The sequence below is a fragment of the Falco punctatus genome (assembly GCF_963210335.1).
Source record: "Falco punctatus genome assembly, chromosome: 3".
NCBI lineage: Eukaryota > Metazoa > Chordata > Aves > Falconiformes > Falconidae > Falco > Falco punctatus.
In genome coordinates, this window is record NC_137582.1 from 118235787 (window position 1) to 118263691 (window position 27905).

A 27905-nucleotide genomic window follows, 5' to 3' on the forward strand; every position below is an offset into this window, starting at 1 on the left:
CACAGCCCCGGGCCCAGGCCAGTGCCTGCCCCTGACGGGGGTGTGGGATGGGTCCGGTTCCCACCGGTTTGTGCTGCTGCCTCATGCGTGGCTGCCCGGGGCACGGACCTGAGGGGACGTGGCCGGCCCGAGGGGATGCCCCAGGCCTTTGGTCTTTTTATGAGCACTGTCAGGCCGCAGCGTGGCTTTTTGTTCATGTTTTTGCTGTGGGCCTCGCCTGGGAGGGAAGGACTTCACAAAATGAGCTGAAAAGCCAGGGTTTCTGCCCAGTTTCGCCGGGTGCAGGTGGCGCGGCCCACAGCGCCTCAGGAGCCGCAGAGAAGCTGCCCCCGCCCGCCCATCGCTGCCCCCCGGCCTGGCAGCGAGAAGGACTCAAAAACAGGTGAAAACACCCCAAAACCGCCTGTGTGGCGGTGGAGTGCGGGGCAGGCCCGAGCGCGGGCAGCGGGCGCCGCGCCGCTCCCGACCCCCGGCCCCACCCGGTGGCGCCCCCCTCGCGCCGGTGCCCGGCTGCCGGTGCCCTGTTCCCGCTGCCCGCCGGTGCCCTCCAGGTGCGGCCCCGGCGCGGCCGCGCCGCCTCGCACGGGCCCAAGATGGCGGCGGGGCCGTCGGGCGCCGCCTTTGTTGGGCGCGGGGCCGGGCGGCGGCGGCGGCGCGTGCGCGCTGGGGCGCGGGCAGAGGCGGCTGCGGCGGGCGGCGGTGCAGCACCGGCCCCCGCCCCGCCCGGCCCCGGCCCCGGCCCCGGCCCCTGCGCGCGGCCCCCGGCTCGGAGCGGCGCCCGCGTGGATGGGATGGAAGCGGGACCCTCGGGAGCAGGTAGCGGCGGCGGGGGAGGGGCCGGGGCGCTGCGCACCGGGGGGGTGAGGAGCGTGTAACGGCGGAGCGTGCAGCGGAGGGTGAGGAGTGTGCAGCGGGAGGGGGGTGTGTGCGGGTGTGTGTGTGCAGCGCGGGGGGTCTGCGCTGAGGGGAGTTGCAGTGCCGGGGGGCTGCACAATGCGGGCCGGGGGGGCTGTAACGTGGGGGTGCGGGGGGCAGCGGCGGGATGCGTGGCGGGGGCTGCGGCGGGGGGAGCCCCGCTGCGGGGTGAGGGGGGCGCGGGGGGGGGGGGACACGCCTGTGCAATGGGGCGCTGCGGGGAACGCTGCTGCGGGGGCCTGGGGGCGCGGGGGGGCTGCAGGGCCGCCCCTGTCTGCCTGACTTGTGCCCCTGGGGGCCGGCAGCCGAGCGAGGGCAGGGAGCAGGAGAGGGGGCGATGGTGGGAGGGGACACAGCACCCGTGGGAGTGGGGTACGGGGCTGGGGGGGCAGGGGGTGCCCCCAGAGCGGTGCTGAGCCCTGCGCAAGGGGCCTGCTTCACACGGAGCAGCAGCTGCAGCAGCTCCCCGTACGTCCCCCCCAGCTCCTCATCCGTCCCCCCCAGCTCCTCATCCGTCCCCCCAGCTCTCTGTCCCCCCCCCCATGTCCCCATCCGTTTCCCCACAGGTCCCTGATCCCCCCCAGCTCCCTGTCAGTCCCCCCACATACCCCACAGGCCCCTGATCCCCCCAGCGCCCTGTCCCCTCCATGTCCCCATCCACCCCGCCCGGGGCCCTGTCCCCCGGTGTGGTGTTTCGGGGTGCGGGCTGGGAGCTGGCACAGAGCCGGTGATGCTGTGCGCCGTGACAGCACGAAGCGGCTCTTCTCCCTGCGCCGGGGCATGCGCGGAGCCGGGGCAGCGCACAGCCGGCTGCCGGCGAGGGGCCGCGGGGGCTGAGCCCCAGGGTCACCCCGTGCCCCCCCAGCCCTGCCTTCGCACCCCTGGCTGCAGGCAGAAGCAGCTGACGGAGCTTTCGGTCCTGGCCCCTTGGTGTCAGGCAGCTCTGCGGGGGTTTGGAGAGCCCTTCCGCGAAACTGGCCGGGCTGTCGCCTCGGCAGCCGCTCGCTGCCATGCCCGGCGTGAGCATCGCTAACCTGTGCTGCTCTAAGCCGCAGAAGGATTTTGGTGCCTAAAATAAGGCAGGAGGAGGGCAGGGGGTGGTGGGGACTGGGAACTGCTGCCTTTCTACGGCTCTCAGGCTGGCAAGTTTGCTGCCCACCGTAATGTAGCGGCGTGGTGAGATTTTAACGTGGAGCTGGTGCGTATTTACAATCAAACTTTGGTCCTTTCTTACAGTATTTAATTTTAAGTGTGGCAGGGAGATCTCTTGATGTCTGTGTTACCTTCTGGCTGCTGGCGTTTTGTGTTTGGGGCTGATTTATTGGCCTCTGGAAGCCGTGATTTGGCGCAGCTTGGGCTTTGCCGGCGCCTCGGGGCGATAGCAGTGCTGCCGCCTTGGGCGATGCAGATAACGCTGCCGGCGCTCCTACACCCTGCTGCCACCAGTCGTACCTGATTCTGTTCAGGTGCTTTATAAAACGATCTCTTGGATGGGATGGGGCCACACTTAGGTGTGCTGGGTTTGCGTTTCGGTCCCACTGATGGCACAGGGGTCCCTGGGGGGGGGCGGGGGGGGCTGTACTTTTGGGAGTTTCTCCTTTCCTCCTCAAATCTGGCTGGGGGGATGTATGCTCCCACCTGCGTCACCCTGCGTGCAGGGGAGATGTTTACCCTGTGTTGCAGAAACCACTGCGGATTCTGCCCTGCCTTGGCACCCCTTTGCCTGCTGACGGTCCCCAGGTATAGGGCTGAGCCTCACATATGAGCCTTGACGGTGCCAGGCTGCGACCCGTTGGGGTAATAAAGCAGAAACTTCATGTGTGCCTGGAAGTGCACAACATGAAGGTGCCTGGAAAGGCAGTGGGAGAACCCGGGACATCCTCTGACCTGCAGGCACTGCTTGGGGAGGCATGCTTGTGCAGTGGGTTTAAAAATTAAACTCGGTTTCCCCCCAACTTTTAGTTTTCTTTATCCCTCGCAAACTTCCTAAACGTTGTTGACCTTAACCGTTGTCTTCCTGTGCTAAACCCTGCAAAAACCCCAAAGCTGTTCCGTCTGTTGGATCTCTTTATCTTCAGGAAACATGAAATTGCATGTGCCTGTTTCTGGGACAGGATTATACCAAGAAACAAAGCCGGGAGAAGCACCTTGCCTGGAGACACGGCATGTATGATTTATCTCTAAATGCTTTCTGCAGCCTCTCTCTAAACCCTGAGAACAAAACAGAGACAAGTTATTAAGATGGCAGACATTAAAAGGAAGCCAAATCAGGCAGAAAAGCGCTGCTCTTTGGGCAGGGTGATCTATGGCAGAGCTGCGCGTGGGTTTTAATCTCCTCACTCGGAGCCCCTGGCTGGCAGCTCTACGGGGCTGACTGTGGTGAAACGGGGCTGACTGTGGTGGGACATGGAGAGGAGCCGGTGTCGCCTTTGTACTGTGCCCTCAGGCACTGGGGGCTGCCTTTGTCTGTGGCTCCCAGTTCTGTGCATCCCTGGCTGCTGCTTGGACAGTCTGCGGGAACAGTGTGAGACCCTGTGGGGCTGGCAGGAGCGGGAGCAGCCTTTACCCAGTCCAGGCACCGCTTGCGGGGACCCCAGGCTTGTGATGTGGTGTCACACAGAGTCTGGATGAGCCACCTGGTGCGTTTGGCAAAGTGGTGGCACTCATAATGCCAGGTGCTTCTCACTGAAAAGGGGGATGTGGAACCACTGGGCATCTGGGGCCAGCTCAGTAAGAGCCTTGCAGGTTGCCTCATGCCACCTCTGTGCCACTGGCATTGCCGCGCTGCTCTCCCTGGAGCCAAAGCAGCTGGTTGGCGACTCCTGTGAGTGGGTGTGGTGGAGGCGGCGATGCTCTTGCTGCTGTTTGTTCTGCTCTGTCGCCGCATCTGCAGGTTCACCTCTGGCCCAACGCGGACAGTGGGACTGTGTGTGCTGGGGTGTGGGGGCGCTGGCCTCGGTGGCAGCAGGGCAAATTTTTACCTTGACGCTTTAGAGTTCACTGCCCATGATTTCCAGGTGGAAAGCTGAGGTTTGACATGGCACAACGATGCCCTTTGCAGCACTTGGCACTCGGTCTCAAGGATACAAAGAACTGAACTGCTTTCAGAAGTAAATACCGTAGTAAACCAGATTAGAGCCTGTTTTGGCTCATTTCTTGGATGCAGCCGCCACAGCATGGGGCAGGAGCAGGGCTGGGGCAGCTCAGACATTCCCTCAGAAGACGGGCTCTGGTGCACAGGACGGGCTTAGTGCTGCGTATCGATGGCTGCGGCTGGAGCCCTCTGCCCCCTGTGGGCACGATACACTTAAACTCGGTTTAGTGTTGAACCAAAAAGCGCCTGCAGCTGTGTGAACCTGGTTGTGCTCATGGCAGCTTGGGAAGGAGCAGGCGGCGGGGGGGGATGTCTGGGCTGGCAGAAACGAGATGGTGCTTTTTGAAGTCTGGGCTCTGTGGGACAGCGTCGGTCGCTGCTCAGAGCTGGCGGTTTTGAAGATGTTGAGCCTGGAGACTGGGAAAGCCAATCGCTCGCCCTGCCAGCAGTTGCCTTTCCTGCTGGTGCTGCTGCTTCCTTTGCCTGCTGACGAGGGGTTTTCACTTCCCTGGGGGTTTCTGGGACCCAGGTGGATCAGGATGGACCATGCCGTGTGTCCAGCAGCATTTGGCATGCCACAGCCCCGCTTGCTCCTCTCCGATTGCCGGCTGTGTTTTGGCGGGGCTGGGTGTGCGGGGAGGGGGCCATCGCAGACCCGCCGCCGCCGCAATAAAACTCCCTTTTGTCTCGGCCTGGTTCCCGCGGCCCCTCGGCTGAATGTGGCGCTGGAGAGGATTTAAATGACATGGTAATTTCATGCCGTCCCACCGGCGGCTTTGCTGGGACACAGGCAGCTGTTGGACAGTGGGTCGTGTTCCCCAGCTGTTACAATAAATAACAGAAACAAAGCGTATTCCAGTGCTTCTTACCCCAAACGGACTTCTCCCTTGGCAGCGCTGCCCTCGCTGCCATCTCTGCCCACCGGTGCTCCGCGCGCACCTGGCGAAGGGATGGTGGTGATGGCGGCAATGCTCCCACCACCAGCGCGTCCCCAGGGCACGGCTTTTGTGTGCGAAAGTCTGTGATTTCTCCCGGGCCGCTGAATTTATAATGGCAGGCGGATTTCATCCTGCTCACTGGCCGCATTGTGCTGCAGGAACAACACTCGGCCTCCAGCCCCCGGCCCGGGCGCCTGCATTTACATGACAAAGTGGGAGCTTGTGCAGCTTCGCCATGGAGAGTTGAGGTATGCAGAAGCCCCCCTGTCTCTGGGTGGTTTGGGTCGCTTTTTAACGAGGCTTCTTCTACCGAAGGGGAACTGGCACGTTTCGCCACTGGCCCCTTCTCTGCTGCTCCGAGCTGCAGCTGGGGGCTGCAGGCACCAGGTGCTGGCAGATACCACGTCGCACTGCCCGAGTTCCTTGGCACGGTGTCCTCCAAGCCAGGCAGAGGGTGGCTTTCAGCAAGATTTGCACCTAGGCAAATTGGGGGGAGACCGTGAGCGCCCTGGGGTAGGGACATGGCATGGGAAGGGGTGAGCCCAGCCTGCATGTTCACCAAAGTGCTTTGGGGTCTCTCCCACCTGGGCCAAAGCAGCCAAGGCCAGGCAAGAGCCCGTTTCGCACGCCAGAGGTGCTGGATGCTGCAGCTTCCATCGGGCGCTGAGCATCACCCCTGGTCCCCCCTCCCTGCAATAGCTGTGTCTTGGGTAGGCACCACTGTGCCAGGCTGTGCACTTGCACTGGAAGATAATGGCTTTTTAAAAATCTTTGGATCTCAAGGTAGTTTAGAAAGGAAAAGTAATTATCACTCCTCACTTTGCTGGGCGAGCTCCGGGTGAGCAGCACGAGCTTGGGGCTGGGCTGCTGGGGTGGCTGCTCCGGCTCGTCGCATTCAAGGATGGTGTGTCTGCAGTTGCCAAAGTAAAACCCTCGGAGTCAGCCCAGGGCTGAACATCCCCGTGCTTGACGCTGGTCTTGTGTCCTGCTTGGTCTTTGTGGAGCATCTCCCTGCCATCACGGTGCTGCTCCCTCCAGCCAGGCTGCCCATTTATATTACCTTGCGTTTGCAATATCTCGTGGCTCACATGAAACTCCTGAGCCAACTTTAGTGTTGCTGGAGGCAGGCTCCTTCAGCTGAGATTTATGATCCTAATTGCGAGGCTTTTTGTTCATAAAGCATCTGGTGATCCTCTGGTGAGAGGGTTTGTACAGCAAAGTGTTATTTTCGGGCTGGCCTGGCCAGTGCAGTTGCACAACGGCTGTGGGACTGTTCGGTCACTCCTCCTGCCAGCCCCAAACTGGCTTCAGCTCCTCTCTGGCACTGAGCGCTGCCGGGCGACTGATGACCTGTGGCTGCTGCCCTGCATCCCTGGCATCCGTGGGGACACCATGGGCATGTGGAGATTCTGTCACGCTCACTGCTGCCAGGATTGTCTCGGGGTTGAGAAGGTCCAGAAGAGGAGAAACTGCAGGTGCTGGCCTTGATGTGGTTGCAGGAAGGGCAGCGGGGAGCTGCTGTCCTCCGGCAGGTCTTGTGAGTGGGCTGCGCAGTTTCTTGCTCGAAAGGCAGAGCAGGGACCGGAGGCTCCAGCAGCGCTGGCAAATGCCTCTTTGATTGCGAACCATGATTTAAAAATGCATCAGCTTGCAGCCAGGGAGCTGGCGATTGCCAAGATATGTTTGTCATGTGGAGACATGAATTACACCATGAGTAGCTCATCTGAAAATCAGTTTCTTAAAACAAGCTGCCCCTGGAGCACAACGCAGCCGTTTGTCACGGGGGTGCTCGCAGTCACCCTGTCCCAGAGCAGCTGTGAGTGCCTGCAGGGCTCCGAGCCCCATGTTGGCCTCAGAGATCCCAGTCTTGCTCGTCAGACTGCTCTGAGTCCTATGCTGCCTTGTCCACAGAGGTGCTGGGGCTGGCTTAGCCCCACGCTTGGGGCTCTCAGCAGGTTGTGGAGCTCCCGGGCTCCTGCCACAGGCCAGGAGCAAGAGCAGAGGTTGGCTTTGCGAAGTCAATGCTGCAGTTCAGCCCCTGGACACTCACAAGGGTCATTCCGTCCCCCCGGTGTCCTGTGGCTAGGTGGCCGTCCATCGGCAGGAAAAGTGTTGCATTGATGGGGTGCAAAAGTAAAAAGCAAATCTGAAGCTTAGTTTGCTGCGCTTCTCTCTTTTTGCTTCTGATATTTTTAGCTTGGAATTGAAATTTAGATTTAAAAAGAAAGTAGATGGGAGCAAAGGGTGCTAAGAGCACCATGTGTTCAGGAGCCTAAATTGGAGCCGGGTCGCTGTCTGGGGGCTGACTTGGACAGTTGGCTACCCAGATGGAACGCTCTGAATATCCACATGCTGCGCTCCCTGCACCCGGCCCAGCTGGCCGAGATCTTGTGGGGTTTGAGAAACAAATAGGAGATACAAACTGGGATAGGTGCCGGCAGGCAAAGTGGGAATGGGGCAGGAAAGGCAGATCTCACATCGGAGAGCAGCAAATATTTGCTGCAATATTTTAAGATAACTTTGTGTCCAAGGGTGCTGTCATTTTAGGAGCGCAGCTCAGTCCTGTGGCCCTGCGCTGGTTCCCATCCCTGCACCTCCGGAACTTCATTAGTAAGTCTGTATAATGGGCTTTGTGGAAAAACTCGTACTTCCCTCTTCACAGGTTTGGGGCCCGTGCTGCTTGAAGTGGGGTTTGGAATTGTTTTTTTTCGCTACCTCCCATAATTCATAGGAGGTTTCATCAAACTGTTTTTAATTTTCTCTGGGTTTTATCGGCAACTTCCCTGGAGTTAGCCTTCCTCTCCGACTTTTTTTTTTTTTTGGCTGAACAGCTGTTGAGAATTACGTTGGGGAGGGGTAAAAGGTAAGTTCAAATACCGGGACTTGAGTTATCTTGTGACCTGGAGTTTAAAACACAATCATTAATAAACAGTATAAAACCAAAGCGAGCTGTTATCCTGGGAAATCTAGCAGTTAAATAATCGTGTAGTGCAGATGCAATAACGTGTTTCCTGTTTCTTGTGGCCTCCCTCCGGCAGTGAGTCAAAATTTGCTGCAGGATGGAGGGGAAAATGCACGTGTCTGCAGGTCCTTGCTGATGGAGTATCCAGGGAATTGCATCCCCATGGAGAGGGACAGACCCGCAGCTCTGTGCCAGTGGAGCCGGTGCTGCTCTCCCGTTGGAGGTGGCAGATGCTGTCACCACGCGAGCTGGCAGGGAGGCGGGTGGGGGGGGCCACTGCTGGCTCCTTGGCCCCTCGCTTCGCCTCTGGCAGAAGTCCCGGGTGTCTCGGTGGGGCCATATTTCTCTCCTCAGAGCAGACGTGGTCCCTCGCCTCCTCCCACCAGGCAGATCCTCCCCATTGTGCTGGCGCTGGCTTGTAAATCAGTGGGGCAGGGCTGGTCGGTGGGACAAAGGCTGCCTGTGCTTCTGGGGTGTCCTGGCTGAGCTCCCTCTGGCAGGACCCCCCAGCCCTGGCACAGGGGTGGAGGGTGCTTGCAAACCCCTTCCCTGCTAAAACCCACCCTGGGGATCCACAAACTACAGTGTGACGTATTTGTAGGAAAAATACATGGAGGCAAGGGTACTGTGTCCACCAGCCACAACCAACAGATGGAACTGGGTGAGACCGCCCTGTTCATGGCAGAGCCCCCTGGCAGCGTTGGATGGGTGCTTTCTTCTTCAGGGTTTGCAACAGCATCCAGTTTCTCCTCACACTGCGACCCAGCAAGTCCAGTGCTGCCTCCTGCTCAGCGCTGTCAGACCCGGGCTATTTTTGGAGCTGCCCTTACAACAAAGTGCTCTGCGCGCTGGAGCACAGCGTGGGTCGGCTTTGATGTCGCCGTCACTGCCGTGCAGCAGGGCAGGCGATGCTTGGCCCTCTCTGTGCTTGCTGGTCGGCAAACACCATCCTGCAGGATGGGATGCTGGGGGTGCCCAGAGAGACACTGCCGGAGGGTTTTCTCCTGCAGGAGCTGGGGAAGGAATGGGCAATAAAACCACTCCACAGCCCTGGGAGGGCTGGCCTTGGTCTTAAGTGTATCTTCACTAATTCAGTGTGCTGACGTCTCCCACATGCTGTAGGTGAAGGTTGCTGCTGCAGACCCGTGGCGAGCTCTTGGCATGGATACGGGGCTCTACTTGCTTTTTAAAACCAGGGCTGGAAAGTTTCTTGCCGCTGTTCTCGTTGTTTGCTTATTGCGACATTGCTTGTGTGAAACAGAACTTGAAGTGCAGCTTTGCGCCGGTGTAGCAGGCACTTTCAAAACGCTTTTAATGTGGACATGAGGTACAACCTGTCCTTTGGTGTCAGGAGAACTGAATGTAGCCTTCTGTCCCTGCATCTGGTCAGGGAATTGAGTTACGGATATTGTGTATGCCAGGACACAGGTGCGCCCATGGCTGGGATGGGTAGTGGGAGTCCCTTGTTCTCCCAGATCCATACTGCTGCCACACATGGCTCGGGGTAAGTTCCTTTCCCTGAGGCAAAGCAGAGGTTATTTATCTGCTGGTGGATGGTTTGACATCTGCACAGCTGGTGGTGGCACAGCAGAGCAGAGGGCTTGGCACTGCCCTTTGACAGCATGGCTGGTGGCGGTGCTTGCCGGATGGTGGCCAGGGAAGCTGCTCTCAGCTGTGCTGGTCTGAATTCTGCCACCAACATCTACTGCCAGGAGCGTGAGTAGTGGGAGACCACCCAGTTTGGGATGCAGTGGTGGAGAGTGCTGCGTTGTCTGTCTGGGCGCAGGGTTTCTCCTGGCCCTCCTGACCCATTTTCTCTCCCCGCAGCTGCAGGCGCATACCTGCCACCCTTGCAGCAGGTATTTCAAGCGCCGCGTCGGCCCGGGATAGGAACCGTTGGGAAGCCCATCAAGCTCTTGGCCAACTACTTTGAAGTGGACATTCCCAAGATTGATGTGTATCATTATGAAGTGGATATCAAGCCTGACAAATGTCCACGCAGAGTCAACAGGTAAGGCAAGTATTAGAGGTTTTGGCGCTCGTTCCCCGCTTCCAGTTTCCTTGTGGAGGCTCCCTAAGTGCCTGGCTCTGTCTTCACCAGTGGAAGCAATCAGGGTGACGCGGTGGCAGGGGTCACAGCCTTGTCCAGGGCCTGTGGGTGGCTGGAGCCCACAGCTTGTGCAGCAGTGCTGGTTCCTGGCCCTGACAGCCTTGGAGGTCCTGAACCTCAGCACAGTCCCCTGCTTCTTCAAAGCAGCTGTGCTATTTTGGCAGCAATCCTGTATTTAAAAATAGCAAGCCCAGACCTTGGGCCATGGCGTACTTTTCTTTTCTTTGTTTTTCTTTTTGATGTCCTGCTCACTGCCTGTCCCCTCCTGCCTTGGCAGCCTGGGTAGCTCTGCCATCTGAAGGTCACCAAGCAGATGCTGCACATGCTTTTGGTGGCCGCAGGCAGTGGGTCGCTCCCTCTCACCCTCCCGGCATGCGCGGCGGGTTCGCAGCCAGCTCTGGCGGGTGTGCGTTCCTGCATGCCCTGTAAACGCATTCTGCCAAAGCCGATGTGCCGAGCTGTGGGGCAAGGCATGTGGCTGCTTGTCTGGGGGCACTCCTGCCCGCGGAGCGCTCTGCTCTGCTCACTCAGAAGTGCCCCAGATAGGGAGCCTGGGGACCAGGCAGGTCATAGGAGGTGTCAGGCTGTAAAGAAACTGGCAAAACGCACCTTACCCTTCTCTCCCCCTGCCTCTCTTTCTTGCCGCGCTCACCTGCATAGGGAAGTTGTGGAGTACATGGTGCAGCACTTCAAACCGCAGATCTTTGGCGAACGAAAGCCTGTCTATGATGGGAAGAAGAACATCTACACTGTCACGGCCTTACCCATTGGAAATGAGCGGGTAAGAGGGGGTGGCAAGCCCAGTGCAGGCAGCGTGACCTGCCTGCTGCCTGGGAAGGACCAGCTGAAAATTACCTCCTCCCCCTTGCGTCAGCAGGGATGCCATGATTGCTTCCCCTTCCCTTCTGCACCCAGGTTGACTTCGAGGTGACGATCCCAGGGGAAGGCAAGGACAGGATATTTAAGGTCTCTATCAAATGGATGGCCATTGTGAGCTGGCGCATGCTGCACGAGGCCTTGGTCAGCGGGCAGATCCCTGTTCCCCTGGAGTCTGTCCAGGCGCTGGATGTTGCCATGAGGCACCTGGCTTCCATGAGGTACCTGCACCGAGGGGTAGCCTGATGGGTGGGTGGCCCGATGGGTGGGTGGCAGGGGCTGTGCCATGAGCACTGAGTGTGCCAGGGAAGGAACCGGCTGCCCTTGGCAGGCAGATGTGACTGGGACTGGCCTTGGTGGTCTTTGGGAGGAGGCAGCCACGCCTGCCATGCCGCTCAGTGCCATTGCTGTGGATGCAAAATAAATGGGGAGATGCAGTGGTGGGGGCAAGTGATGGCTCAGAGGGGCTGGGGGTGCTTCTCGGTCACTGCTGGTGGGGCTGGTGTGTGCTGTTTGACGTGGTTTGCCCTGGTTCGCAGGTACACGCCTGTCGGTCGCTCCTTCTTCTCCCCTCCTGAAGGCTACTACCACCCCCTGGGAGGCGGCAGGGAGGTCTGGTTCGGTTTCCACCAGTCCGTCAGGCCTGCCATGTGGAAGATGATGCTCAACATTGATGGTGATGTATTTTTCGTGCTGGGGAAGTGCACCAGTAGGGCTGGGTGCCGTTTGGGGAGGCTGGATCCAGCTGGCTCTTGGCCAGGTCTGTCTGCTGGGAGAGAGCAGAGACACATTGTCATATCTGTCCCGCAGTGTCGGCTACTGCCTTCTACAAAGCCCAGCCTGTAATTGAGTTCATGTGTGAGGTGCTAGACATCCGGAACATCGACGAGCAGCCGAAGCCCCTGACAGACTCGCAGAGAGTGCGTTTCACCAAGGAGATCAAAGGTAGAGCTCCCGGCGAGTGCCGGGGACCCATCCCCAGCCGGGCACTGCCTCAGGCACTGGCTGTGGCTTCTCTCCCACCCAGCCCCTGCAGCAAGGTGGGGGTACAGAGCTTGCACACTTAAAATGTCTCCTGGGGCAGCGTTGTCTCCTTCGTGCACTTCGCAAGGCATTACCTGCTCTGCAAACAGTTAATTACTTAAGGGAAGGTGTTGGTGGTGTCCCGGGGAAGTTTTGCAAAGGGGAATTGCTCCCACCTTTACCAGTGACTCTGCTGTGTCTCCCTGTCTTGCATCAGGTCTGAAAGTCGAGGTTACCCACTGCGGGCAGATGAAGAGGAAATACCGTGTGTGTAACGTTACCAGGCGGCCAGCCAGCCACCAGACGTAAGGCGGGTGGGAAGATGCCCTTGGAAAAATCTGAGCTGTTCTCCTTTTTAACAGCTGCTGGTGTCGTTAGGGAGAGCTGGGTGGGAAACTCCAGCCTGTGATGGCAAAAAGAGATGTGTTTGGGGCTCTGCAGTGGTTTTGGGCACAGCAGTTCACGCAGCTCTGTGCCTTGCATGAAGGCAGCTCTGTGCCATGCATGAAGGCGAGTGGGATGCAGGGTTGGGTGGGAGTGCAGGGGATGCATTGTCTGGCAGGCGGTGCGCTGCAGCGGGCGGGAGCTAACATGCCAGGAATTGTCCTAGTTTTTACCTCTGAGCTTGGTTTTCTTCTTTCTTAAAATAGACACTGCCAAAGCAGAAGCTTTGTCAGGGGATAAAGCGATTCCCTGCCTTGAAATTATTCGCATGTGCCTGGGAGCAGGCTGGGCCTGGGCCCCTCTCTGTGTCGGGGTGCTGCCCTGCTCCCCACAGCCCCCCACAGACTGGGGCTGCAGCACCAGGAAGAGGGAGGGGACAGCAGAGGTAGCCTCAGCACCAAGCTGTCAGATGCCACAGCCCATGGGTGTTCCAGGGTTCATCAGCGGGGTTTGCTGCGGGAATTGCCCCCAAGGAGGCTTGGAAGCAAAACTTTGAGGCAGAGGGGGGAGAGCAAGCAAACCCCCCAGACCTCCCCATGTGTGTTGGGGCAGTGCTGGGGCAGGAGGGGCTGTGCTTGTATTCTCTGCTGGGTGCCCGCTGAGTGGAGCTGGAGGGGAGGCGGGGGGATGTTTTTCAGGCTGTTTGCCCCCCAAGTTACTGCAATGTTTCTAGAAATTTTGCCGACAGTTAAAAAAAAAAAGGAAAAGAAAAAAAATGAACACAACAAGAAGTTTTGGCTCATGCTGTACAAACCCAAATGCTGGCAGAAAAGCTCTCCTCCCTGTTCTTGCCCGGTAGCAAACCAGCAGTGCCTGCTCAGGCCGGTGTTGTCAGGCTTCAGAGCCCGCGCCAAAGTGGAGACACCTCCGTTGCCACAGCTGTTTCCTTGTTGTACAACCCCATCCCCGAGTGTATCTCTGTTTGTGTGCCTGTCACCTTGTGCACCCTGCTTCTCTGGTGCTCCAGCATCCTTGTGTCCCAGTCCTGGGGCTTGGCAGGTGCAGGAGGAATGTGACGCCTCACCAGGGTGCTCAGGCTGGCTCTCCTGTCTAATTTTGGCTCCATAAAGGATATCAGGTCAATGCTTTGTTTTCATGGAGTTCTTTATGGTGCCAGAAACAGCTGGTGCTGGGTGAGGCTGGGTATCGTGCGCTGTGGATGGCGTGGCACCCCTGAGCCTCACCACCGGGAAGTTTGATTTTCTTTTTCCCCCTGTGGTTTTGAAGGTAGACCCCTCCTGTCCCCCACGCCCGCTCTGCCTGTCCCAGAGCCACCACCCTGTACAAGGAGAGGCCACCTAACCTTTCCCTGGAGCTCAGCTCAGCTCCCAGGGAGGGCACCAAGCACAGAAGTCCTGAGTAGCAGTGTGCTGTATTTATGTACCTGATGGTGGCATGCGTGGCATGTCCTGCAATAAACATTTGCCCTGATTAGCTGGATTAGCGAGGGAGAGCTTTATTTAGGGACCTCAGTCCCACGCTGGGGTCAGAGTATTGCTGAGTCGATTTCTGAAAATACCACTGTTGTGCTTTTATTTTCTTTTATGGTAGCTGGGAGTGGGAGCCTGCCAGTTCCCTCTCTTCCCAGCCAGAGTAAGTAGTGCTTGAGGTCTGGAAGTGTCTGTTTTGAGTAGGTGCATCCTTCGTGTCCTGCCTCTGCCAGGTTTCCCCTGCAGCTGGAGAGTGGTCAGACAGTGGAATGCACAGTGGCTCAGTACTTTAAGCAGAAATACAACCTGCAGCTGAAATATCCTCACCTACCCTGTCTCCAGGTTGGCCAGGAGCAGAAGCACACGTACCTGCCCTTGGAGGTGAGTGTCGGCTCTGCACTGCTGGGCACTCCAGCTTTTGGGCACCTTGCAAAGCAAAGGCAAATGGTCTTTGCTGGCAGATGCATCACAATATTCTGCAGCTAATGTGTCATGGGCACTAGTTGCCTCAATGTTGACCTGGCAAGGGCCGCTTCTAGTAAGTGAGGGAGGAGACCATGCTGTAAAAATGCCATTTTCCTCCAGCTGCAGGCTAGGCATCTCTCGTCTGGGGCTAGCTGCAGGGCTTGAGTGCCATGCCTGTGGGGCAGCTCAGCTGTGATTCCTCATGTCTCACCTCTCCCTGACGCTTGGCTGCTGTCTCTCCCGTCCTGTGCAGGTGTGTAACATCGTGGCAGGCCAGCGGTGCATCAAGAAGCTCACAGACAATCAAACGTCAACCATGATAAAAGCAACAGCCAGGTCTGCGCCAGACAGGCAGGAGGAAATTAGTCGCCTGGTATGTGGCACGAGTCCCTGGGAGGGGCAGTGTCGGGGCTGCGGCTCTGATGGTGGGTTATGGCAGTGTGTCTGTGATGAACCTTGCTGGGGTCCCACTCCTCAGCTGCTCTACACTGGAGAGCTGTGACCTCCAAAGATGCTGATGAGGTTAACAGCTTGGTTTTATTCCCCGTCTTCTTACTGAGTCCCTGGTCAGAGTTGTCTGCATTTGTGTAACGGACATTTGCATAGAGCAGCCCAGCTCAAAGTGACTGAAAACTCGTGTGCAGCATCAGGTCCTCGTGCTGATGGAACCTGACCCAAAGGGAGCTGGAACTAAAAATAGGAAAACAAATTAGAGAATTGACTCCGGCTCTGGGTGTTCGTGAGGACTGTGTATCGTGGGGCTGTGGTGTAGGAACTCTGTCTACGGGTCAGCCTGGGTTGAGCCAGCGGAACAGCAAACCCAGCTCCACCAGTGGCTGGGCAGGAGCTGGTTAATGGTGCTCTTGTTACCCAAATGCATGTCTCGGGGCTTTTGTAGCCAGGGACATCTGATATTCCTTCTGAGACTTGATAACAGTCTCCTGCCAGTCTGAACCTTCCTGTTGAAGGCTTAAATCTCAGGAGCAGGTGCTGCTTTCGGTTGCTTTGGTCAGTGCGTTCAAAAATCAGGTCCCCCGTGGGTCACCTTGGAGGACAGGGTTTGGCCCTTTGTGTTAAACCACTTGCCCTTGCCTTATGGAGAGGGCTGCAGCTCTGTAGAGGACAAGACTTCATGTGCCTGTGTTTCCCGGTCACCTGAAGCTGTGTGAGATGCAACAGTTGGTCTCACTCCCTCCCATGGCCCTTCCTTCCTTCTGCAGATGAAAAATGCCAGCTACAACCTGGATCCATACATTCAGGAGTTTGGGATCAAGGTGAAAGATGACATGACGGAGGTGACGGGGAGGGTCCTGCCGGCACCTATCCTGCAGTACGGAGGCAGGGTAAGCAGGGCTGCACTGCGCAGGTGCGCAGCTACGTTGTGCAGAGAGATGCTTTCACACCCAAAAACACTGTTTCTGCACAGAACTTGTGCTGCCTTCATGTTTGTAGGTTAAAAGGTGGAAATTTTTCATCAGAGTGCCTTGGGTTTGGGTTTTTTGGTTTTTTTGGCAGTATAACTGTTCCAAAACTTGTAGCCAAGAGTCATTCAGTGACAAAAAAGTTTGCTGAAGGGGAGAGGGATGCTCAGGGTGAGGCAGCTCAGGTGAATTTTCCATCACTGTTGAGGAGCTGAGATTGCGAATTGTCCGTCGCTGAGTACCGCAGCAGACCCTGGCAGTGCAGAGAGTTGGCTCTGGCGAGGCTGTGCAGCTTTGTGATGGGGGGCACAACCACAGCCGTGTGGGTGCTCCCCAGGGGCTGCCAGCGTGGGGCCGGGCAGGATGCGGCAGCGCTCTGACCGTCTGTTTGCCTTGCAGAACCGGGCCATTGCAACTCCCAACCAAGGCGTGTGGGACATGCGAGGGAAGCAGTTCTACAACGGCATTGAGATCAAAGTCTGGGCGATTGCTTGCTTTGCCCCGCAGAAGCAGTGTCGAGAGGAGGTGCTGAAGTAAGGAAGGGGGCAGCCCGCGCGAGTGGGGTGAGCCAGGGGAGCTGTGGCTCGTGGTGCGGCCACCCTGCTGCTCCCAGCCTGGGGCTGCATGTCTTTCATGCTAACACTGGATCTGCACGCAGCTGAATTCCTCGTGGTACAAATTTGATCTGAGTTCAGACTGGGTGTTCAGTCTTGTTTCTGTTAGTTTACCCAGAATGCCTGACTGTTTATCCTGGCTGCAAACAGCCCCTGAGCCATCGCAAAGCCTGGCAGGTTGGAGTGAGCACATCAACACTCCAGCACATGTGAGCTGACAGTCAGACTCTCCTTCATCTGCTCTTTGCACCAGGTAGCTGCAGTATCACAGTCTGATACTCCAGCCCTAAAGCTATATTGAACTCTTCGGAGTTGAATCTCCTCGGAGAGATATTTAATTAAAATTTTCCCCAATACTCTCCCTGAAATAATGTAATTCATGTAGGAAGCAGCCTGACTCGCCACAGGTTTTTGTTACAGAGAAGTCTTAGGCTTTCTGAAAAGCTTTGGTAGCTTAGAGATTCTCTGCTTCAGTAGCAAAGTGACATAGAATGGGGACAGTTTTATTTGATTAAGGGAAATGGTCACCTTGGTTTTGGATTCTGCTGGGGACTTGGGTGTCTCGTGACTGAGAGTGGATGTAATGAGCCAAGCATTTTGTGTGCCTCTTCTGGTTGTTTGGCATGGTTAATGTTTGGGATGGTTTGGAGCGGCTCAGTGTCTCTACATCCACAGTAGCTGGGTGCAGGTGAGAGTGACACCGCACTCCTGTGACCCCTTTGGGGCAGAGCTGGGAGCCCCTTGCTCCCTCTGGTTGTCACTGCGTCAAATTTATCCTTGGTAATACAAAAATCCAGAGTGTGGCTGAGCACTTTGTCCGGTTTGGTAAGTGAAGGCTTACGTTAGCTTTGCAAATCACCTGGAAATCAACTGTCCCAGGCAGCTGGTCTGCTCCCTCCTTCTCCAGCTTTCTAATGGAGAACGGCTCACAGCTCCGTCACTTCAGGAAGAGTCAGTACTTGGGTAAGAGGGCGCAAATTGGGGACAGTTCAGCTCTAACACGTGTTGGCCTTGTGGTTCCTGTGCTGTGTGCTTGCTGGTTGCTGTAAAGCTGCAGGCGTGATGATGTGTTGTCCCCATCTCTGTCCTGTGGTGTAGCCCTCCAGCCGTGGGTCTTTTCTCGCTCGGTGGCCGGGGTGCGTGGCAGAGCTGCCGTGCAGAAGGGCTCAGGGCTCACTGCTTCTCCTCCCGGGCACAGGAACTTTACAGATCAGCTGCGCAAGATCTCCAAGGATGCAGGGATGCCGATCCAAGGCCAGCCCTGCTTCTGTAAATACGCCCAGGGTGCAGACAGTGTGGAGCCCATGTTTCGACACCTCAAGAACACCTATTCGGGGCTTCAGCTCATCATTGTCATCCTGCCAGGGAAAACACCGGTGTATGGTGCGTCTGGGGCAGGGGCAAGTGGGGAGAGGAGAAGGGCTTTGCTCTGGCTCAGCAGGGCTGGCTCTGCTCCTCTGTGGTGCTTTCTCTCCCTGTTCCCGAGGACGCTGCTGGAAGCAGCACGTTGCTGATTGTCTTTGTGTTCATCTGCTTCCTCTGCCCGCAGCTGAGGTGAAGCGTGTTGGGGACACCCTCCTGGGAATGGCCACGCAGTGTGTCCAGGTCAAGAACGTGGTGAAAACCTCCCCGCAGACCCTTTCCAACCTCTGCCTCAAGATCAACGTCAAGCTTGGCGGGATCAACAACATCCTTGTGCCTCACCAGCGGTTCGTACAGCCACTGCCTCTCACGTTTTTGGGGCCTGTTTCCCCGGTCCCTGGTGGTGCTGCCTGTTTAGCTTTACCTGGGGAAGAGGGGCCTTGCGTAGCTCTTAGAAATGGGGGGTTGCAGCCTGTCTTGCCTCATAATGAGCAGTTGATGAGCCCAGGCCAGAGCCTGGAGGTTGAGACATGTTGTGTGTGATCTGCTCATCTCTGTTGGGCTGTGCATCACCCTTAGGTGGCCCCAAGATGCTGACTGCTGCTTTCTCTTTTCTTTCCCACCAGCTCTGCCGTCTTTCAGCAGCCGGTGATCTTCCTCGGGGCCGATGTCACTCACCCCCCGGCAGGCGATGGGAAGAAACCTTCCATAACAGCTGTAAGTTCCCTGTTCAGGGCCAGGCTTGGTGGCCAAGAGCCCTGTAGGAGCTGGAACAGGACTCGTGTGTCCATAAAGGGCTTGTGTCACTACTGTCCCCATGGTGACACTTTCCAGGGTGGCCCCGTGCCCTGTTGGATATTTCGATGCCATTCTTGGGGAGGTGGCTCCCCAATTCCCTCCTGCTTCTCCGTAGAGGAGCTGCAGTTTTGGGGAGTCACTGGGAGAGCTGGTGGCTGTCAGCAGATGGGGCTCGTGATGTGCTGGACCCCGTGAGCACTGTCAGGGCATGTGGGGAGCTCCATGCGGCCACTGTGCTCCCTGGAGTCACCCCTGGGCATACCAGTCCTTCAGCACAGCCCTGGTTGGGGCCTTCCCCAGGCTAGAAAGCTGGGGTTTGGAGAAGGGGGGGAGCTGGGCTGACTGGGCTGCTTGTGAGCCTTTTGGGGAGGATTTGCCTTCACCTCAAGTGCATAATGAGCATCCATCAAGTGAACTGCCTCTTGTGTGCCAGTGAGGCTGGGTGGCAGCTCGCGCCCTTCATCAGGCTGTAAGATGTTGTCTTGTGCTCGTTGCAGCAAAGGAGAGTGTCAGGTTCTCTTAGCGTCTGTTTTAATTAAGCACGTCAGCATTTTCCTATTAAGTTCTTCACTTTCCAGGACTCATAGCTCAGGTTTTCCTTGGCATGCAAATGCATCTTTGGAGGAGTGGTTTTTTTTCTTAATTAGAAGGGGTTGGGAAATGCTTTTGGCTGTTTGCTGTAGGTGTGGGTGGGACAGAACAGTCTGTTTCCTGGCGGCAGCACTTCCCCTCTGAAAACATCTCTGGTTTTTTTGTGCAGGACCACTGTGGGCGTTTTTTCTTAATTTTTCTGAAAGCTTTTTTGAAGCTGTGGCAGAGGAGGAGGGTAGATGGCCTTGATCTTGTCCTTGATGTGTTGTTAATTAGACAATAGAAGGGGGCCCGTGAATGAAGCTAAAGGAAACATTTCTGTTGCACACATCAGCTCCGGTGATGCACCCCAGACCCTAGAGCTCCATTTGCAAAACAAAAGTGAAACCGATGCTGAGGGCTGGGGCAGCAGGCTTGATGCTGCTGAGGATGTAGGGTCTGCAGTGCTTGCCCTCTGCTCGGGGGTATGTGGACAGCACAGCAAAGTCCTTGCTAGCCGTGGTGCAGCGAAGCAGCCAGGCATTTGTCTCGCAGCGTGGGCCAGCACCCACTTTGGCAGCTGTGACTCATGCCGTACCCCTAGCCCTGCGTCACGGCTGAGCCCAGCTGCCCTCGGCCTCCTTGCCCTGATGTCTTTGAGGTCTCCCCTCCAGAGTGCTCGGCTGTGATGAGAACTCCCTGCTCGACGGCTGTCACACAGTGACTCGGCTTTGCCGGGTGCGCAGGAGGCGACCACACTGGTGGCACAGACCGCAGCCATCTGGGGCAGCTCCACTGCCTGCGGCTGAGCGAGGGCAGGCGCAGGGCGGGACGTGATGCTGGCAGATGCTCTGTGTGAACTTTGACCTGGTTCAGTCACCTTTTGGGCAGAGGGTCTCTGGGCAGCCCGGGGCAGGCAGGGCAGTCGTGCCGCAGTCGGAGGGGTAATGACTGGCTGATTGCAGGGCTCCCTGGGTGTTGGCTGTGATGTAGAGCTCAGTAGCAGCTGTTACAGCAGTGGCATTGCAACTGCAGGTGGGGTTTTGTACCCCGGGGGGCTGTCATTGCCATGGCAAAACCAGCAGAGCAGGGTTTGGGGTCCCACAGTCCTTTGCGGAAGCCAAAAAACTCTCGTTGAGGGATGGAGGGAGAAGGACTTAGGCAAGTGGAAAGGGCAGCCCCGCTCTCTGCTTGCCCCTCTACTGTTGGGCAGGATGAGCAAAGCAGAGACAGAGGAGCAGCTGCAGCCCCCACAGCCACATCACTCAGTGTCTCACTGGGAATTCCCATAGATGCTGCAAAGGTCATGGCAGTGTGAAACCAGGGTGTGACCACAACCAGGGATGTCCCTTTTGGGCGCTAGTTGCCTGTATGGTATTTGCTGTCCCATCTGACCTGTGAGCTCAGGTGCTCTGTTGGCTGCCAGCTGTGGGTGTTGGAAGCAGGCAGAGGCCAGGAATGTCCCACATCCTCTCAGTCCTTCCCGTTGTAACACATGGGTCTGGCCTGGCTCTGTCGCTGCAGGTTGTGGGCAGCATGGATGCCCACCCCAGCCGGTACTGTGCCACGGTGCGCGTGCAGCGTCCTCGCCAGGAAATCATTGAGGACTTGTCCTACATGGTGAGGGAGCTCCTCATCCAGTTCTACAAATCCACCCGCTTCAAACCCACCAGGATCATCTTCTACCGTGACGGCGTTCCTGAGGGGCAGCTCCCGCAGGTGAGGACCCGTCAGCCAGCGGAGCTGTGCTGGCTCCCATGGAGTTCCCTAAGGGTGCACGGGGGTGGCCAGAGTGCCAGTGTCCCCCCTCACTCTGTGTGCCCTTCTCTCTCCAGATCCTTCACTATGAGCTCCTAGCGATCCGAGACGCCTGCATCAAACTGGAAAAGGATTACCAGCCTGGCATCACCTACATTGTTGTCCAGAAAAGACATCACACCCGTCTCTTCTGTGCAGACAAGAATGAGAGGGTGAGCACCGCGGGGTGCCAGGGCTGGAGGTGGCTGATTCATCCCTCGTCCTTAGGAAGAGCCAGCCCTGACTCTGCTGAGGGGAAAGCTCATCACTAGCAAGCAGAAGGCTCTTTCTTGAATGAAACATGCTTCTTGGTTGACTCCCGCGTCCATGCAGATTAGGCTTCTAGAAACCCAGACAGCTGTTTGCTGTTATTTTGAGTTACCGGGTGCTGATGATCCTGGTGACTTTTGAAATAGCCTCTGTCAGCTTGAAAACATCTGTTGTTTTGGTGATAGCTGTAGCCGCTGACGTGACAGGATGAATAAGCCCTTGCTTGCTCACAGCTGTGTGCTGTGCAGTAACATTGATTGCTGTAGCTTTTCGTGGATTTGATCTAAATTCAGTGGTTAGATCTAGTCTAACTGGACTCTAGGTCTACCAGAGCATGAAGATTTAATCTTGGGAACTGAGGACAGTTTTTGGTCAGGGTGCAAAAGCCCCAGTCTGTCATGGCAGAGACTCTAGTTTACACTCTGCAGGGATCCCTGGAATTCTGCTCACAATCCTTATTTCTGCAGTAGGATGCGCCAGTGCCCAGCCCTTGCCCTGCCTACTTTCCTCTTGGTGCTGTTTGCTCTATCTCCATGTCATGCCTGGTGTGGGTGCTTGCAGAAAATGCCAGTGAGCCTGTTGGGGCAAGGAGCAGAGCAGAATGAGCTGCTTCTGTTCCCCGCTAACGGGCACTCGGGGAGTGGCTTTGCATGTTGCTCTCAAACCAAGATGCTGAGATGGGCATCCTGCGCCACAGCCCTGGTGCAGGGCCAGGTGTGTTACGGGCGGTGCTCTGGGCAGCTGGAACTAACCAAACTCTACAGTGCTTGGATCTCTTTTTCTATTCCCTGTAGATTGGGAAGAGCGGGAACATCCCAGCAGGAACAACAGTGGATACAAATATCACCCATCCCTTTGAGTTCGACTTCTACCTGTGCAGTCATGCAGGCATTCAGGTACCGTGCTGCAGAGCTGGCTGTTGTAATGCTGCTGGTTTTCTTTGGCTGTTGTTGCAGATTGTGCTCTTGTGCATCTGACCTGGCCCTGGCATAGTCCCCCTCCAGCACCGGAGACGTGGGCAGTTCGATCCAAGCTGCCGTTGCGGTGGTTTGGCAAGCAGGTGCCAGGACTGCACTGCTGCTGCATTATGTGGCACGTACTCGATTTCTCTGCTGGAGCCAAGGATCTCTCCTATGAGATTTTCCTCCTTCAGACTGGCCAATTCAGCAGCTTGTCAGCTGGTGTCTGAGTGGGCCGGGCTCGCTGGGGCGCCTGGTAGTCAGCAAAGACCTGTTGTCTGGCTGTGGGCGGGAGAGCTGGGGCCAGCCATCCCTGGAGCAGGCGGCTTGCTTTGCAGCTGGCTTTCTTCAGGCAGCCAGGATTAGTCAGAAACAGTACTGAAAAAATTGCACTCATGTAATCTACAGCTGCTTCCACAAGGGAGGCTTTTTGGCTTCCTCTCCCCCTGCGAGGACAGCAGGGAGCTGGCCCGGTTCGGTGGGGAGCCAGTGCGATACGTGATGCAGTGTTGGGAGCCGGGGTGGCAGCGCAGAAGCACCAGCAGCTCCTGGGCACAGGGCAGCAGCGTTAATGCTGGTTTGCACCTCGGTGCTAAGGGCTTTCCTGCCTTTCAGTGCCTGTGCACGTGTGGGGTTCTCAGATTAGGGAAGGATGGGCATCTCTCCTGCCCAGGCTGTCTTTTGGGTCGTTTTGATCAGGGCACAGGTGATGCAGATGCGAGGCACCACCTCTCACGCTGCCCCCTCTCCTTCCCAGGGTACGAGCCGGCCATCCCATTACTACGTGCTCTGGGATGACAACCGGTTCACCGCGGATGAGCTGCAGATCCTCACATACCAGCTGTGCCATACTTACGTGCGCTGCACCCGCTCGGTCTCCATCCCGGCCCCAGCGTACTATGCCCGACTGGTAGCATTCAGAGCGCGGTACCATCTTGTGGACAAGGAGCACGACAGGTGAGGGGGCTTTGCCCATGGCCCCAGGAGGGAAGACCCCAGGGATGGGCAGGAGCATGAGCACCCTGCCTTGATGTTTGAAAGTGCCCATGTCCCAGCAGTGCTTGGGGGGAGACAGGCACGTAGCTGCATCCTCTTAGGTCCCAGCCTAGGGAGAACTGCGGGTAAAGGAGGGTTACATCCCATCCTGAGCTTGTCCTGGGCCTGGAGGAGCACCCCGGGGGTGTCCGAGTGTTACCAGCCGCTTCAAGGTGCTGGAATCTCTGCAGTGCCAGGCACGTGCAGCATCCCCGTACGCTGTGGTGAGATGCCGGAGCTCGGTGGACTCTGATCTCCGAGGGGGTTTCTCAGTGTTCCTGTGGGGAGAAATACAAAATAATTATGCAGCAATTTCCTTGATTTTCAGCGGCGAGGGCAGCCATATATCTGGACAGAGCAACGGCAGAGACCCCCAGGCCTTGGCGAAGGCTGTGCAGGTTCATCAGGACACTTTACGTACCATGTACTTTGCTTGAAAGCCTAACTTTTGTTACCTCACTCAAGAAAGCTTTCAGATTTGTAGGAGCCATACAAAAAAGGAAGCATTGGGACACCTTGTTTTTTTTCCAATGAGAAATCACTGCAGGGCAGGCAGCGTCAATTCGAGGCAGGAGACCAGCACCACGGGACAGAAAGATCCAACACCTTTGTAGGATTGGAAGAGACTGATGATTATTTTTTTAATTTTTCTGGCTTTGCAAAATTTTGACCTGACCAAACACATGAAGGCATTCAAGGAAGGGATAAAACTCCCAGGAGGCGGAAGCAGGTTTTCATTTTAAGATGCAATACTATAGACTCCTGACTGTGAAATGGCCGATTTGGTCCTCCGTTGCCCACCAGGCGCTGGTAGGTATTTTTTGTGGGGGTTGGGGGGAGGGGATTTTTAGAGCCTTAAAACAGAAGACTAGATTTATAAAACTAATATTTTAGAGTATGAGATGCTTTAATGGGTTAAGGGGAAAAACAACTAGTTTATAGGAGAATTCTAACACTAACAGTTCCCCACCCCCGAATAATTCCCCCCATATAATGTAAGGCACCCTAGCACTTAGCTCAGAACTGAAAACTGTCTTCCTTGTGTTAAAAGCTAGTTAGCTGCTGCCATTTGAAGCAACAGTCACAGACTTTTCCATGGGTGAGTGCCTTACTATGATGCTGCAAAATTTCAATGTTTTTAATCTTGTAAGGAAAATAGTAATCTTGTCTTGATGGTGGTCCGTATTTCCATCGGAAGGAGTTAATTTCTATGGTCCTCAGTTGCAGTTTGTGTTAGATCACGACCTCATGGTGGTTAAACTCCATTGAAAGATGTGCACTTTCATATAGGACACGTTTAATGGCTGCTGACCCATTTTTGTTTCCAGTGTACTACTTGTTATTTAAAACTTTCTGACAAATGGGGGCATCTTCATCCCATGAGGACAGAAATCGCTATAGATTTCTTTCTTCTCTCCCCTTCCCCCCCCCCCCTCGAATTTTTATGATGGACACCGGGATTTTTTTACTAAACATTATTTTTATATGATACTGAGTCTGTTGCCAAAATACACAAGTCATTAACATTCTCAGAGTTTACATCACCACACTTCCTGAGGCTGTGGGCTCACGCCAGAAATTTCTAACGTTTCCTGTCCGATGAGTGTTACCAACTGCAGTCCATGCAGCGCTGGGTGCTCCTCAGCACCCGTCTCCCATGTGCATTCGGCACATATCTGCCCGGGTCAGCTGCTTTCCGAAGTACCGCGTACCCCAACTCCAGCACCTCCAAACTGCCACCCTCTCTGCTGCTAGGTTTTGCTGCTCTTCGTGTCATGGTATCACTGATCTCATGCACAGGGTTTTTTTTATTCTGAAAGCACACCAGATTTGTTCCTTAGTCAGAATGATGAAATCCTTTTATTGTCATGGGGGAAACTCCTGCTGATTTGGGTTTGTAACGGGAAAAAAAGCCTTTTTCCCAACAGTAACGTAACGACTGCTTTCACACTCATTTTGTTGCACAGAATGACCGTCATGCACAGTGGGGCAGTAGTAGCAACTCATTACCAGTATCATGTGGGCAGATTATCTGGGCTTTTTTTTATATGAAAGTGTGCACCGTACTTCCTTCAAGAGAAAAAACAACGCGCACACTCCTACCAAGCTCTTAAAGGGAAGAGCTCTGTTATCATTTTACTGCCAAACGTGAACACATTTCCAAGGCAGATGCACCACAAGCACTGCCCCTTGTCAGTACGCGTGGATAGAAGCACACCTTTTTTGTTTTGTACTTTCTGATGTTTAAACTTGCCTTGCCTTCATGAAAACCACATCGGTCACGTTGGAATTCGCACTACCCATTTTCTTTTGGGGCAATGTGTTTGTGAAAGATGAAGACATCAATATGCTATGCAAACTAAGCGCTGAGCCCACTGATGTCATGTTTTGTGAAGATCCTACATTTAGCACAGTCCTATTTTTCCTCAAGACTACAGTATTTGGTTCATATTCTCCTTTGCACCTTGTGTCAACCTCCACTGCTGTATATTTACAAGGTGACGGGGAGGAGACCAGGAACTATTCATGGTCAGTAGGGTAGTGAACTCTTAGGAAGGCTTTTAGAGCGTAGGGGATGCATCAACACTAAGTGTCAACATGAGAAGCCTACATTCCTATACACAAGTGCCTGCATAGTGACACAAATTCAGCACCTCTCCATCTCATCCTCAGAACTCTGGCTTGTGTTCATCGAAAGCAAAATGATCTCAGAGGGGCTGTACCCGCTCAACTTGTGTTAGAAAGCCCCTCGTTAGAAATAAAATTGGGGTTGAGGTCAAGGTTCTCTCTGCAAATCAGTTTGTTCACCAGCATTACAACAGAAAGCACCTGGCTGCTGTTCTGCAGCGAGGGGCAAAGGTATTTTAGTTTCTAGTTTTTAGTTTAGTGTTTTAGTTGGGTCTAGAATTCTGAAATGTCTTTTAGTAGCTATGGCATAGCACGTGCCATTTTTAACCATTTGAAAAGAGATAGTGTGGGCATTTACAGAAACAGCTTGTTGCTCTGTAACAGTTTTTTTTTAACCTTGAGACTTGAAATGTAAAATGGACCTTTTAAGATTTGCACTCATTTGTAAGGTGGCTGTTCATAGAAAACTATGAATGAAGACTTGCTGATGTAGCACCTACTTTTAACAGCAATTTTAACTACACAAAAGCTTCACAGCTTCTGAAACTCTCAGCTGTTGACTTGCAGATCATGTTCTGCCCTTATTTCACCCTCTGCGTTGGGTTTTCATGGTTTTGAATAAATGAAAAAGCCAAACTCAGTAGCTGCTGTGCCCTTTAAACCCTGTTTCCATTTTGAAGAAATTTAGAAGGGGTTTGAGTTACCCGCATGTTTTGTATAACGGACTATGCACTGTACCTTCTACGCGGCTCCAGCATTCAGCGTTTCTACCCTTTTCTTGTCCAAGATGCAAACGAATAACTGCATGTTGAGGTGCTGTGCATTTTGCTACCCATAGCGGATAGGTGTTAACCCAGATACATATTGGGATTTGTAGTTAGCCACAAACCCCCACAGGGACATCCCAAATGGCTCCCAAGTCTCTGCCTTCTCCATGCGCACGTGTTCCTTCTGCAACTGGAAACATCACCAGGTGCATGCAGTTTTGTGGGAAGAGGAGTAACTTTTCATTTACCTGTCAGTTGTTGAATGCTGTTTGTTTCCCTTTTTCTCATATCTTGAACATAACGGGGGTGAGAGGGCAGAGCAGCCCTCTCCCCAGAGCTTCCAGGGGCGGCTGGGGTGTTCTGGTATTAGCAAGCGTACGTACGACCAGATGGCTTAGCGTCAAGAAGCCCAAGCATTCAACGTTGCCTCGCGGAAGGTTTTCTTCTTGGAAAATTAGTGTGAAGTAAAAGAATGCGATTCTTTCAGGAAGGGAAGCCAGACAGCAGGACAGCAATAAACAAGTGAAATTCATATCTTGCCTGAGTGATTTGCACTTCAATAGTTGTGAAAAAAAATTTACAGGACTCCAGTGCTTTTGTGTTCAGTTTCTAGCCCCTTTCGTACCTCCTTTATACGAGCAAGTGTTGAACTGTACATAGGGTGTTTACAAGACGCTCTGTTTGGTTGTTATTTTTCTTGTGTTTTTGGGGTTTTTTTTTTGCTTTAGCTTGAACTCTGTATGGTCCATTTGTTAAATAGACGTGAACAGTTGATGTACAGTACTTACTAAACAAGCAGCAGCACAAAACTTATTTTATTAAGAAAATATGGCTTATATTTTAAAGGTTGAATATCAATTTTTTTTTTGTATGCGTGGAATTAAGACTGGGAAAGAGTAACAAAATCCTTGGATTAGGCCAAAAGGAAATACTGTAAGATCATAACCACCTCTTTATTAAAGAAAACAGTATGATTAAAGAGCTACAGAACATTGTATTTATATTTGATTTGATTGCTTTTGTGGAATTTTTTTTTCTTTTTTGCCTTGGTCCTGACTTTTGCTTGCAACTTTGACTTTGCAGTCCCAAGTGTCTGTTACCCTGTAACTGTTGGCAGAAGACCTAAATAAAAGCAATGTGAATATGCTGGGGTGACACTCCTGAGTCAGATTGCGTGGGGAAGGTACGTGCGCAGTCCTGGCCCTTCACTTGAGAAAGGCTTGGGGACAAACAGTGAAATGCTGACTGTAGCTGAATTGCATCAGATAACTGTGGAGGATCCAAAAGCTTCACCTTCCAGATTTCAATTTGATGAGAGAAACACTTAAGTGAACAAATATGTGCTTAAAACTTCTTGGAATGTGGTAGCCAATTCCACTTTTTATTCAAATTCCATCCATCTGAGAACTGATTTAATTTGAGCTCCT

At 54.8% G+C, this 27905-nt stretch overlaps 1 protein-coding gene across 2 annotated transcripts; it reads left to right on the plus strand.

Annotated features, from left to right (window-relative positions):
- The first annotated feature begins 69 nt into the window (after nt 1-69).
- Nucleotides 70-27625, plus strand: LOC308061644 (protein argonaute-1). 2 transcript variants are annotated; one of them, XM_080381924.1, is made up of 19 exons: nt 70-816; nt 9737-9920; nt 10680-10800; nt 10935-11116; nt 11435-11571; nt 11706-11840; nt 12136-12223; nt 14026-14173; nt 14511-14630; nt 15478-15600; nt 16078-16211; nt 17491-17675; nt 17842-18001; nt 18281-18371; nt 20547-20741; nt 20858-20992; nt 21884-21985; nt 22806-23005; nt 23412-27625. In XM_080381924.1, the coding sequence occupies exons 1-19, from the start codon at nt 594-596 to the stop codon at nt 23518-23520; spliced, it is 2772 nt and encodes a 923-aa protein (XP_080238050.1). In that variant the 5' UTR covers nt 70-593; the 3' UTR covers nt 23521-27625. The 2 variants fall into 2 exon arrangements, with proteins under 2 accessions (XP_080238050.1, XP_080238051.1); XM_080381925.1 differs by lacking the exon at nt 70-816 and having other exon boundaries at nt 9768-9925.
- Nucleotides 27626-27905: the final 280 nt, after the last annotated feature.